This window comes from Bos indicus, chromosome 13, assembly GCF_029378745.1.
Source record: "Bos indicus isolate NIAB-ARS_2022 breed Sahiwal x Tharparkar chromosome 13, NIAB-ARS_B.indTharparkar_mat_pri_1.0, whole genome shotgun sequence".
NCBI classification, from domain to species: Eukaryota; Metazoa; Chordata; class Mammalia; order Artiodactyla; family Bovidae; genus Bos; species Bos indicus.
Window position 1 is genome coordinate 52,226,352 of NC_091772.1, and position 14,175 is coordinate 52,240,526.

The 14,175-nt window shown below is 37.9% G+C and overlaps 1 protein-coding gene across 8 annotated transcripts in view; it reads right to left on the reverse strand.

Annotated features, from left to right (window-relative positions):
* Nucleotides 1-14,175, reverse strand: part of PTPRA (protein tyrosine phosphatase receptor type A) — a 170,901-nt gene that overhangs the window by 52,231 nt on the left and 104,495 nt on the right. For 5 of the 8 annotated variants that reach the window (XM_019971966.2, XM_019971964.2, XM_070801204.1 and 2 more), the window contains one exon: nt 7,480-7,506. The exons of the other annotated variants lie outside the window; for them this stretch is intronic. In XM_019971966.2, coding sequence (XP_019827525.1) covers nt 7,480-7,506 — 27 coding nt within the window. The remainder of the gene's footprint in view (nt 1-7,479; nt 7,507-14,175) is intronic. 8 annotated transcript variants of the gene reach the window in all.

Consider the following 14,175-nt stretch of genomic DNA (forward strand, 5'->3'; position numbering starts at 1 on the left):
CAAACCTAGACAGCATATTCAAAAGCAGAGACATCACTTTGCCAACAAAGGTCTGTATAGTCAAAGCTATGATTTTTCTAGTAGTCATATACAGATGTGAGAGTTGGACCATAAAGAAGGTTAAGTGTCAAAGAATTGATGCTTTTGAATTGTGGTGCTGGAGAAGACTCCTGAGAATCCCTTGGACAGCAAGGAGATGGAACCAGTCAATTCTAAAAGAAATCAACCAAGAATATTCATTGGAAGGACTGCTGCTAAAGCTCTAATACTTTGGCCACATGATGTGAAGAGCTGACTCATCGGAAAAGACCCTGATGCTGGGAAAGACTGAAGGCAAAAGGAGAAGGGGGCAACAGAGGATGAGATGGTTGAACGGCATCACTGACTCAATGGACACAAGTCTGAGCAAATTCCGGGAGATAGTGAAGCCTGGCAGGCTGCAGCCCATGGGTTTGCAGACAGTTGGACACGACTTAGTACTGAACGACAATAACAAGTGCTAATTACGTACATCCCTAGGACTTACTGCCTTTATCCAATTCCCCCTCCCCCTACTCCCCACCTCTGGTAACCAAAATCTGATCTCTTTTTCTATGCGTTTGCTGGAAAAACATTTTAACTCTCCCAAGCTTTCAGGCCAGAACAGTCCTCTATCATTAAAGTCAGATTTTACCTCTTGACATCTAAATTATACCCATGTTTTTTTAAATACAGTTAGAGATAATACAGAGAGTAAAGATGTCCCAGCCCTGTGTGAAGGAAGGAGACTCAGATCTATTAATAAAAGAGTAGAGAATTTACAGCTCCCTGTATCAAATCTCAGACTTGGAGACAGGCTCATAATCCAGTCACTATACTAGGTAGGGCTCCTCCAAACCAGACAGACTCATCATCTCATTGTGCCTTGTCCTGGTCTGGGCTCTCTGGAGATATGGCCTTATATGATGCAGCCAAGGCAGGAACGGTAGCCCATTCCCTGCTACTCCCACCCCAACACCCCACTCCCCAACCATCCATTCTAGCAGAAGTTCAGCATTTAAAGGGCAGCATTTTAAAAGTACTAAAATGGTGTTCTGGGACAAAAGTTGTCTATTTGCTTATACTCCCTTTCCAAGAAAACAAAGGGCATATTATTCTAAGGGCTCATAAATGGCAACCCACCCCAGTATTCTTGCCTGCAGAATCCCTTGGACAGAGAGGCCTGGTGGGCTACAGTCCATGGGGTCACAAAAGAGTTGGACACGACTGAAGCAACTGAGCATATGTAGACAAGTGAATCATCCAAAGTCTTAAGACACCCCCTGGTCAACTGCAACATGATCAGTGAAGTAAAGTTCGTACTCCTCTAGCCTCAACTCCTAAGGCCCAATTTTTTGTCTTGTCTTCATACTTTTTGGCAAATATTTATCAACTCTCAAAGTCACCATCGTTTTAAGAGCGTCTTCATAGGTTGTCAAGTGCTCTAAAAACAGTGAAAGTCATCAAGTTGCCTCAAGTGCCCAAACCTCTGGGGTGAACCCAGTCACTGTTGTCTTGGGCCAAATTACCATTTGGAAGCCTTTATTTCTATTACTCATCCATCTTCCCTAAGGCCCCTGGAGTTAGCTTTCTTAAACAATAATCTGACCATCTTCCTTCCTTCCATCACATCACCAGGAGACACCCTGAGCTTAACACACCACTAAGGCTACCTCCTACCACTTCCCACCTCAGGCAAGTTAACCACGCACAATTCCTCAAACACATGACTGGCTCTTTCATGTCTCCTCGCTTTTACCCTATCTCATGCGCCCTCATTTTCCTCAGTTACTATATTAATTTAAACTGCTCAAAACTCACCATCGTGCCTCCTTCCCACTCCTCATGTACAGTGAGCCTTTTAAGCTCTCCTCATAGCACTTTGTATGGTATATCCAATAGTATATAGCTGAGCAGACTCTGATTCTTGGTGTTCACATGCTTCTTCCATGAGACAGGGAACACTGCCCGCCCACAGAATCTTCAGCATCTTATAGGTGCTGAGTGAACATATTATTAAAGGTGCTTCAGAAAACCACTGGGCTTCCCTGGCAGCTCATCAGTAAAGAATTTGCCTGCAATGTAGGAGATCCGGGTTCCATCCCTGGGTCAGGAAAACTCCCTGGAGAAGGAAATTGCAACCCACTCCAGTATTCTTGCCTGGAAAATTCCATGGACAGAGGACCCTGGTGGGCAAGAGTCAGACACGACTTAGTGACTAAACCACCAAAACAGAAAGCCATTATAAATGAAGTTCACTTAATAATGTCACTTACATCAAGATATCTCTTTAACAAGAATGTCAGGCCCTTTCTAGATTCCAACTCTAGAAAAGAACTGAAAGAGAAAGCCAGGGGGAGCAGGTGATCTGATCTGAGAGCTGAGAAACTTAAAGGCGCCTCTCTCTAGGATGCAACAGAATATTTATCCTGCCTGGTTGTAGAACTCTGTAGTTCCAGAACTCCTTCACAAATACTAACAGGGTACTATTTCAGATCTAAAAAAAAAAAAACAAATTCAAGTTATATAAATGATTACATCTAAAATAATTTATGGTTAGAAAAGTTTTAGCCTGTACTCTTGCTATTTAACAAATATCAGTTATAAGGTCTTTCATATAAAAACCCTACTTTTAAAAACATTCAGATGGTCAAGAATCTACTTACAATGCGGGAGACCTGGGTTTGATCCCTGGGTTGGGAAGATCCCCTGGAGGAGGGCATGGCAATCCACTCCAGTATTCTTGCCTGGAGAATCCCCATGGATAGACTATGGAATCTGGTGGGCTACAGTCCATGAGGTTGCAAAGAGTTGACACTGAGTACTAAGCACACAGCACGTTAAAAAGTAAGATGAGACAAGTTTATGCAGAATTTTGTTTAAAAGATACAGGACAGAGAATGACCTAATGTCGACAGTTGTGGTAGTAAGCTGCAGTGTAACCCTGCCTTGGGATACCGTGGAGCACCCTTGTTCCCACAGTTCTGACTGGATGGCTGAGATTCCTGATCCCTTACTCACCCATCTAAGTAACAGTAACAGAGTGGCAGCGGTAGCAGGAGTTGCTGAGCAACTGCTATATGCCGACCCAGCACTGGTTTAACGTCACTTCATTTCTCACGACAACCCTATGGAGGAAATTTTGTTCCCATCCTATCTTGCAAATGGCAAAAGAAGACAAAGTACCTACCCCCACCCCTGCCATAAGTTGTAGAGTCAACACGCAAACTCAGATGGTCTAGCTCCAGAGCCCACACAGACTAATGCCTTTGCTCTGATATCATGGCATCTTATTTCCCAACCCCTACCCAATTCTCCTGCCATCACTGCCTCACAGGTACATGAAATCTCTGTCTCAGAGTCTACTTCCCCTAGAACAAAACTAATAAAATTGGGATCTCAAACTAGCAATGACTAAATAACAACTGGAGCGTATACTCATGACCACTGTATTTTGGTAGATAATGCTAGAATTAGGCTTAATATATTATTGTATATTACACAAATCATCCAGTCACACAAACTAACACCAGTGAAAATGTTTTAAAAGAAAAGCCTGTTACAAAACAACAAATATTGTGAATCCACTTAAATGAGGTACACAGAACAGACAAATTTATAGAGATAGGAAGTACATTAATGGTTACCAGGGGCTAGGGGAAGAAACATGGAGTTATTGCTTAATGCGCTACAGAGTTTTAGTCTGAGATGATTAAAAAAAAAATTGGGGGGACAGATGGTAGTGATGATTGTGTAACAATGTGAATGTACTTAATGCCACTGAACTGTGTGGTTAAAATGGTAAATCTTAGTATTTTTCAAAATTAGGAAAAGGCTGGCTCTACCAAAATAATTTGGAATACATTTAATAAATACACATGAGAAAATAATTACTGAGTTGGCCAAAAAGTTTATTTGGTTTTTTTGGTAAGATGGCTTTAGTAGTGCTCAGTTGTCTTTAACTTCATTCGAAACAATTTTGTTAAGACTATTGTGACAGCTATCATGTCAGTATGTATTTTTCTTTTAATATCAAAATTGGTGAATTTTTGTGTAGCTATTTTAATAACTAAAGACGGAAGGAAAAAAGCAACATTTTCAACATATTATACTTATTATTTCAAGAAAGGTAAAAATGCCGCTGAAATGCAAAAAAAGATTTGTGCAGTGTTTGGAGAAGGTGCTGTGACTGATCAAACATGTCGAAAGTGGTTTGCGAGGTTTCATGTTGGAGATTTCTCAATGGACGATGCTTGACAGTCAAGTAGACCAGTTGAAGTTGATAGCGATCAAGAGACATAACGTTACACCACATGAAAGATAGCTGACATAGTCAAAATATCCAAATCAAGTGTGGAAAATCATCTGTACCAGCTTGGTTATGCTAATTGCTCTGATGTTTGGGTTCCACATAAGTTAAGCGGAAAAAAACCTTGACTGTATATTCACATGTGATTCTCTACTGAAACGTAATGAAAATGTTCCGTTTTTAAAACAAATTGTGACAAGTGATGGAAAGTGGATACTGTACAATAATGTGGAACGGAAGTGACTGTGGTGCAAGTGAAATGAACCACGACCAATCACACCAAAGGCTGGTCTTCATCCAAACAACGTAATGTGGGTACATTGTGGACTGGGAGTTCTCCATTAGGAGCTCCTTCCAGAAAAACAATTAATTCCAATAAGTATTGCTTCAGATTAGACCAACTGAACGCAGCACTCAACAAAAAACGTCTGGAATTAGCCAACAGAAAATGCAAAATCTTCCATCAGGATAACACAAGACCACATGTTTCTTTGATGGCTAAAACTGTTACAGCTTGGCTGGGAAGTTCTGATTCATCTACTGTGTTCACCAGACATTGCTCCTTCAGATTTCCATTTATTTTGGTCTTTACAAAATTCTCTTAACGGAAGAAATTTCAATTCCCTGAAAGACTGTAAAAGGCACCTGAAACAGTTCCTTGCTCAAAAAGATAAAAGTTTGGGCAAGATGGAATTATGAAACTGTCTGAAAAATGGCAGAAGACAGTGGAACAAAACAGTGAATATGTTGATCAGTAAAGTTCTTGGTAAAAATGAAAAATATGTCTTTTATTTTTACTTAAAAACTGAAGGAACTTTCTGGCCTACTAAATAGCTTCAACTTTGAAAGAAAGGAAGCAAAGCAGCTTGCCTCCCTTCCCTTCTTTTTATTCTTTTATGCCCCTCCTGCTGTTCAAAAACATATCAAAGATCAATGCATAAAAATTTACAACCCTTAATCACCTACATAAGACATCATTTGCTTAGCAAACCCAACATAATACAGATGCTTCAAAACAATAGCCTCATTTGTCAAAAAGCACTTGGCTTTAAAATTACAATGTGATATAAAAATTTATAGTAATACTTCTAAAGATAGGCTCTAGTAAATCATCATTACATATGAGGCTGAGACTACATATGCGTCTTCACTTTCCTATTTGGTTAAAGGCAGTTACACAAAATTATTTTTTAAACTTAAAACATTTATTACATTGTCGTTCAGTCGCCCAGTCATGTCCAGCTTTTTGAGACCCCATAGACTGCAGGATATCAGGCTTCCCTATCCTTCACCATCTCTCGGAGCTTGCTCAAACTCATGTCCATTGGGTCGGTGAGGCCATCTAACCATCTCATTCTCTGTCATTCCCTTCTCTTCCTGCCTTCAATCTTTCCCAGAATAAGGGTCTGTTCTAATGAGTTGGCTCAGGTGGCCAAAGTAATAGAGCTTCAGCATCAGTCCTTCCAATGAATATTCAGGACTGATTTCCTTTAGGATGGATTGGTTTGATCTCCTTGCAGTCCAAGGGACTCTCCAATACCACAGTTCAAAAGCATCCATTCTTTGGCACTCAGTCTTCTTTATGGTCCAATTCTCATATCCATACATGACTACTGGAAAAACCATAGCTTTGACTAGATGGACCTTTAGCATGTCACAATTAGCAATAATCTAGATAATTAAAGTAATTTATTTCTTTTTAATCAGAGTATTAAAATCCATATTAGTCAGGTAGATAAAACAGGGATAGTATCTAGGGCAAGAAAAAGGCTGAAGAGTAAGAAAAGAAAGTGAAAGTGTTAGTCACTCGGTCGTGTGACTCTTTGTGACCCCGTAGAGTGTAGCCTGCCTGGCTCCTCTGTCCATGGAATTCTCCAGGCAAGAATACTGGAGTGGGTTGTTACTTCCTTCTCCAGGGGATCTTTCCTACCCGGGAATCAAACCCAGGTCTCCCACACTGTGGGCAGATTCTTAACCGTCTGAGTCACCAAAATACACACTAAGTAGGAAGTAGGAAGGAATCACAGATCTTATGTTTAATTTTGAAGCCTACCACTTTGACTTTTGATTTTATTGTAAGATTGGTTAAAAGAGCAGTTTTAGGGAGCAAATTCAAGTATATATTGCAACATAAATCTAATTAAGTTCTACATTTGATAGTGAGACTCCAGTAACTGAAAGTGAATAACAAGGACACTGCATTAGTCAAACCAAGTTCCCAAGTTTAAGAAAGCAAGAGCTGGAAAATCAAGGGAAATCTATACATAAGATGGTAACACTTCACTGTTCCTCACCAAACACAGTGGTAGACAGACAATAAATAAAGGGCTGGAGTATCTACTTTTATTTCCTAGTATATTAAAAAAAATTATAGTTGCTGCACAGAGTATTACCTACTTTTCTGATTCAAATGTTCTCTACTTAATAGACCTTCATAAGCATGCAAGTGTTTGCTTACTGATGCAGAAAAACTGTGCATGATTAAATAATGGAATCAGAAAAATCTCAAGAAGTCTGATTTGATAAACAGGAAATCAGAATGAGAAAAATTGCTTCATAGATTAATATTTTCCAAACAAATGAAATGATCATTTCTTAGACCATTTGATAGTCTACCTTAAACTGGTATTCTTGTGTGCATGCTCAGTTGCTCAGTCATGTCCAACTCTTTGTGACCCATGGACTGAATGAAGCCCATTAGGTTCCTCTGTTCATGGAATTTTCCAGGCAAGAATACTGGAGTGAGTTTCCATTTCCTACTCCATGATGGCAGCCTTACTATTCCCTAATCAAATGTGCACTTATACACATGAGGATCCATGCATTCTATTCTCTGGTAACCAGGGATTCCACAGTCCTGCTTTGACCACTGACACAGCATCTTCTGCCATAGCGACTTTACAGGAGAGGGCTGAAAATCCATATAAAGTGACAAAAGGCCAACGTTTTATAGGCTACAGAAAAAACAACATCTACATTTAAAAACAATGAATATTTGTTACTCTTCTCCATGAGGTTATTATGGAAACAATTTAAGGAAAAATAAACACGTAACAGCCAGAGATGCACAAGGTTACATAGATTGAGCAGAGGAAACACAACAGATATTATATACTGTAAAAAGGACAAGAGACATAAGGTGAACGGCTCACCTCTTCTGTCCTTCGAGTCAGAATTACCTGTGTAGTGAGTAAAAAAACAGAAATGTTCACTCAGATTAAAGAAAAGCATTATTATTCAACCTAATGTAAGTCAAAATAAGCTCTAGGAATATGGATACTTTTCCCTTGTATATGCTGGAGCTAGAATGAGGCACCCGCAAACAACTGGGAAATAAGACTGCCCAGATTCATTAAACTTTTATCAATGATCTGGCCTTCTCCCTGAGGACAAAAACAACACAGCATTAATGTTCATAAAATGTACAAGAATGCAAAGAGTAATATAAACACAATGGTTCTTGTGGTCTTTATGTCCTTTTAGGCCATCAAAATGCATCAGGGCAAAATTAAGTTAAAAATATAAAAGACCTAAATGATAATAGATAATGAAATCTAAATGGCATAAATCAAACTCTATATATTAACAGAGAAAACTTTTTCAAAGGCTTATGGAATATCCACAAGCTTTTATAAATGCCTCATAGGAGAAACAGCACAGACAACATTCTTTTATCATGATGCAGTAAAACTAGAAATTAACAAAGTAGGAAAATACTTGAAAATTAAAATCAAAACCAAATTGCAAAGGGAAGTTCAAGAGGGAGGGGGCATATGTATACTTATGGCTGATTCACAGTTATATGGCATAAACCAACACAACAAACTAAACTGCAAAATATCTAAAAAATAAAAAATCACATTTGTGGCAGTAATCTACCACCTTTCCCCCAATATCAATTAGTCTCTTCCTCTTCTTGCCCTTAGTAAAGAACATCCCTCCTTTTTAGGTGAGCGCAAAGCTGTCCAGTTAGAGACTTAATTTCTGATACTCCAGGTATAATCATGTGAAGAATTCCAGTCAACAGGATGTGAACAAAAGGGAGAAGAGTAACTTCTGGGTTCCACCCTCTAGAAAATAAATTGTGCTATTTTCTCTGTTTCCCCTTCCCAGGGGCTGGAACCAGAATCCAGTGATAAGAGCCATCTCTGATCAAGCAGATGAGGGCAACTGTCAGGATGCCAGAGCCACAAGAAAAAAGGAAAAACGTGGTTTCTGACAAAGCAAAGCACCAGGCCCCCCCCCCAGCCCCCCACTTACGGAATGTGACAGGGGAAGGACATTTTTGTGTAACCAAAGAATTTTGGTATGTCTTTGCCAGAATAGCTTAGACCACACCCTAACTATCTACCTACAGGAGCATTTATGGGTTATGCCTAAAGCTGTGTTTATAAAAAATTCACAGCATTACATACATATTAATTAAGAATGAAAACAAACCAATGAAGCATTCAATTAGGGAAGATAGAAAAAGTGTAAAATAAATCTAAGAAAAGCAGGAAAAGAATAAAAGAGAAATTAATGAAATAAAAACTGAAAAATGACAGAACTAATAAAATATACAATATTTATTGCAGATTTCTGAGAAGGAAAGAGCAATAAACGATGAAATAGGTTAGTCAACCTAAACAGGAAAAAGGACTTAAATATATAAAATACTCATAGGGATGTAAGAAATTAACTCTAAGGGATGACTTTTTCTCAAATCTATTTAAGTAATTTTGAAAACCTGTTCAGGTTTTGTTCATTTTGTTCAAAATGAAAAATTTAAGTGAACTTCAATTATTTTCATAAAGCAAAGCAAAACATCGACTAATAAAACTTATCAAAACTAGCTACCTACAAAGGAAACACATATACCAATCTCACTTAGAAAAAACTTGGAAAAATTTACAATAGAAAATAGCAAATAAATCACAACACTTCAGTCAAGAAAAATATAAGACCAAGTGGAGCTGTTTGTGCAGGAATGTAAATAGTTGAAAAACAGGAAATCAATTAATATGATATACTGTAGCACATAATAGGAAAAACCATACAGATCTTGCTCATTGATGCTGAGCAGGCAACTGGCAAAATTTAACACCCTTTCTTAACATAAATATTCTTTAAAACAGGAATGAATCGATAAATATCTAGAAATAAACTGAATAAAACATGTGCCACACAAGTGGTAAAAATTTTAAAATACTTCCAAGAAATACAAAATAAAAGACTTCAGCAAATGGAATATATAGCATTCTTAGATAGGAAAAATTAAAGATATCAACTGTCCCTGTTAATCTAAAAAGTCTACAAATAATAAATGCTGGAGAGGGTGTGGAGAAAAGGGAACCCTCTTACACTGTTGGTGGGAATGCAAACTAGTACAGCCACTATGGAGAACAGTGTGGAGATTCCTTAAAACACTGGAAATAGAACTGCCTTATGATCCAGCAATCCCACTGCTGGGCATACACACTAAGGAAACCAGAAGGGAAAGAGACACGTGTACCCCAATGTTCATCGCAGCACTGTTTGTAATAGCCAGGACATGGAAGCAACCTAGATGTCCATCAGCAGATGAATGGATAAGAAAGCTGTGGTACATATACACAATGGAGTATTACTCAGCCATTAAAAAGAATACATTTGAATCAGTTCTAATGAGGTGGATGAAACTGGAGCCAATTATACAGAGTGAAGTAAGCCAGAAGGAAAAACACCAATACAGTATACTAACGCATATATATGGAATTTAGAAAGATGGTAACGATAACCCTGTATACGAGACAGCAAAAGAGACACTGATGTATAGAACAGGCTTATGGACTCTGTGGGAGAGGGAGAGGGTGGGAAGATTTGGGAGAATGGCATTGAAACATGTGAAATGTCATGTATGAAACGAGATGCCAGTCCAGGTTCAATGCACGATGCTGGATGCTTGGGGCTGGTGCACTGGGACGACCCAGAGGGATGGTATGGGGAGGGAGGAGGGAGGAGGGTTCAGGATGGGGAAAAACAACAACAACAAAAAAAAGCCCACTAAAAAAAAAAAAAAAAAAAAAACTTAACATGATCAATAAGAACTTTTTCCAGCTATACAATAAGTTGATTCTAATGTTCATGAAGAAAATAATCAAGAACTACTAGCAAAATTCTGAAAAATAAGATTAACAAGGGATGACTCACTTTATCAGATATTAAGTATTTTATAAAGTCCACAGTTCACACTTTACATCAGAAAAAATTCCAGATGGATCAAAGATTTTAGTGCAGGCACATACAAGCACATGCACACACACAGAAGAAAAAAACTGTAACAGTGTAAAAGAAAAACATAAGACAATCATTTTATAATATTGGTGTAAGGAATGGCTTTTTATATATGATCTAATACCTAGAACACATTTAGTTAACACAAATCCATTTTTTTTCCACTGCGCAGCATGCAGGATCCTGGTTTCTTGATTCAGGATTGAACCTGCGTCTCCTGCAGCGGCAGTGTAGAATTTTAATCACTGGACAGCTAGAGAAATCCCACAAACCAGTAAGTTTTTAATTAAAAAAATTAATAGCTGATAGTAACAGTTTCTACAATGAAGAAAAGTTAGATGAACAACTAGGGGAAATAACTGCAATCTTATTATAGGGCTAATTTCCCTAACATCAAAGACCTTCTATAAATGAGTTGGGTCACATCCTCTGGAAAAGAAATTGTACTATTTCCTCTGTTCCGCCTTCCCAAGGCTGGAACCAGAAACTAGTGATAAGCCTGACACATTAATAAAAAAAATGGGTAAAGGATAGCAACAGAGTTTTCTCAAAAAAAGAAAAGAAAGAAGGAAATATAAATGATCCTTCTAAATATGGAAAGATGCGCAACCTCACTCAGTAAAATGCAAATTCAAGTCACACTGAGATACTAATTTTCACCTGTCAGTCTGACATAGATCCAGGTGTTTGATAATTTATTGCACTGAAGAAAATGTAGGAAAACAGGCATTCTGACACACAGCTTAAAAGAGGGAGATCTCACAATATTCAATTTAAATTTATAAATGCGCACTAAAAATAACTTATTCAACCTATATTCTCCCAAGACTATTGTCAGTAAGTGTAAAATCAGCCTGAATGATGGCCAATATGGCAGACTGGATAAATATATCAAAGTAAAGCCATACAACGAGGCAGCTCCTTACTATAACATAGAAAAAGTATGACAGGCTAATTGAGAAGAAGTAAGGTGAAGAAATATACACAGTACATTTATTATCTGTGTTATAAATGGAAGAAAAAAGGTATGTTTAAGTATGTATGTATGCTTATTTTAAAAAAGAAAAAACTCAAAGGTCAATAGGAAAGAAAAATTAAGATTAAAAAATTAATCCAGGGTAAGTCCAATATCCAAATAATAAGGATTTTTAGAACAAGACAGAGAAAATGGAAGGGGGAAGAACATTTCTGAACAGATATAAGAAAATTTTTCAGAACCAAAGGACAAAAACTCCAAAGGTCCTATCCCAAAATAATGAACGGAAGAAAAAGACCCACATCAAGATCCATTTCTATGAGATTTCAAGACACCAGTGATGAAGAGTAGATCTTTAAAAACACACAATTAGGAATCAAGACAGCAGTACAATTCTCCAAGCCTGCAAATTAGAAGTCAGGACAATGCTTTAAAAATTCTAGGGAAAAAAATATTTCCTCAAATTCTATACATACCCCTGAAGATATTTTTAGACATGTAAAAAAGAAATAACAGATTATCTAGTAAGTCTGACTTTATGGAAAACTGTATTATGAAGCTATGGCAAATGCAGGAAGAACTGGCCATCAACAGTAAATAGAAAACTAAACAAACAAATAAAAGGCAATTTCACATTATACCCACAGCTCAGCAGGGAACAGTATTACAGAAGTTATGATGTAACAATTATGGGGGGATTGGTAAAATGGTGGTAAATGAGGAGGATGTGGGGTTACAGAATGTAACATCCTGATGTGCCATAAAGTTTTCCTTTTATTGATCTTGAATAACAGTCACCAGTGAAATACAGTCTCAACTTCCTCTGAGATATGAAATGTGTTAACTGTTCAATAACTGGCTTCTCAGCTATGGCATAATTTGGACCTACAGCAGATTACAGAAAACTCAGTAGCAGTGTGCAAAGATTACTGAAGTGAGAAACAGGCCTAATTCACTACCTGACAGCCTTCAGATCTAAAGCAAATTATTTAACCTCTAAGGTCTTACATCAAACATCTACTAAAAAAAGAGATAATTACCACTGGTCATCTCACAGATTATTAAATGAAAGACAGAACAGAACATAAGTTAAGAACATAAGCCGTGGGACTTCCTTGGTGGTTCAGTGGTTAAGAATCTACCTTCCAATGTAGGGGATGTATGTTCCATCCCTGATCGGGGAACTAAGATTCTACATGCTGTGGGGCAATTAAGCCCGTGAGCCACCACTACTGAGCCCATGTGCTCTAGAGCCTGTGCACCACAACTAGAGAAAGAAGACACAGCACAGCCAGAAAACAACAAAAACATAGGCTGTGAAGTTAGTGACAGTCTCACCTTTTCCATTTACTAATTCAGCTTGCACAAGTTTTGTTTTTCCTCTCTAAGCAATGGCCATAATTTACAGAAAGAAATACATTTTTACACCATTACTTAGTATATGTTTGTGTATAACTTGAACAGAAGTTCTATAAAATAAGTTAACAGGAAAAGAATAAAAGTTGAAAAGGACAATACACACACACACAGATTTGTAGTGGCCCACTAAACTGATTTCATGAATCAGTCATGATTTGTACTTTGAAAAACACAGTAAAACTCCTTCACCTATAAAACATAAAACAGAACCAACGTAACAGAATCCATAGGATACTTCATATGAATTACTTCTATAACACTCTTAGTACAATGCCTAACACTTAAAATTAGTGCTTACCACATGCAGGTCCCACTATAAATGCTTTACCCATAATAACCTGTTTAATGCTAACAGCTCCTTCATGAATTAAGTACTATCAACATCATTCATTCTTATATACTGATGACAAAACTGAGGTAGAGAGGTTAAATAAACTTGCCTATTGTCACACAGCTAGGGTACAGCAGAGTTAGGAGGATTCAAACTCAAATGGAAAATATGGGATTAAAGCTGGCAGGTGCAGGGTCTGAGTTGCAAGGTCTAGCTAAGAGATGTCATCAGCAAATGACACTCAGTTCATGAGCCATATGTGATTCCACCCAGGGGCACTCACCATCTAACAAGTGAAAAATATGAGCCAAGGGGATGAGACCAAAGAAGAGTAACTGATTTTTGCTAGAAAAGGAATGACAATTATACAGCTGTCAAGGAGTAATTATTTCCTTTTACTACTCATAGAAGCCCTAAGAGGGACCTTCCCAATCCTTGGAAATTTGCCCTACCCTACATGGTCTCGTACTCAGGTCTCTGATTCTATCTTCAAAGCCACTTCCACTTCAGTGATTGACTCAAGGAGAAGTGGGTTGGGTTCAGTCCTTGAACAAACTGGTACTGTAACTTAACTGTTTTTCCTGATCTTCTCTTAATAATTCTACTCCTGGCCACAGACCTTCCACTCTTACCTAACTGTTACAGATAAGGCCCATTCTCCCTCCCATGGTCTCCAGGGATTCCTTTCTTTTCAAGGCTAATCCTATTATTCAATTATACTTTCCTTTCAACCTCAGTTTCTAGCATCATCAATTACCTATTCTCTTTCTATCTTCTTCTCTATCTTTAAATATTAATCGTCCCTAATCTAACCAGGATTCCATGCAAAGCAGAATATCCTCCAGGATCTACCTTCTTTCCTCCTTT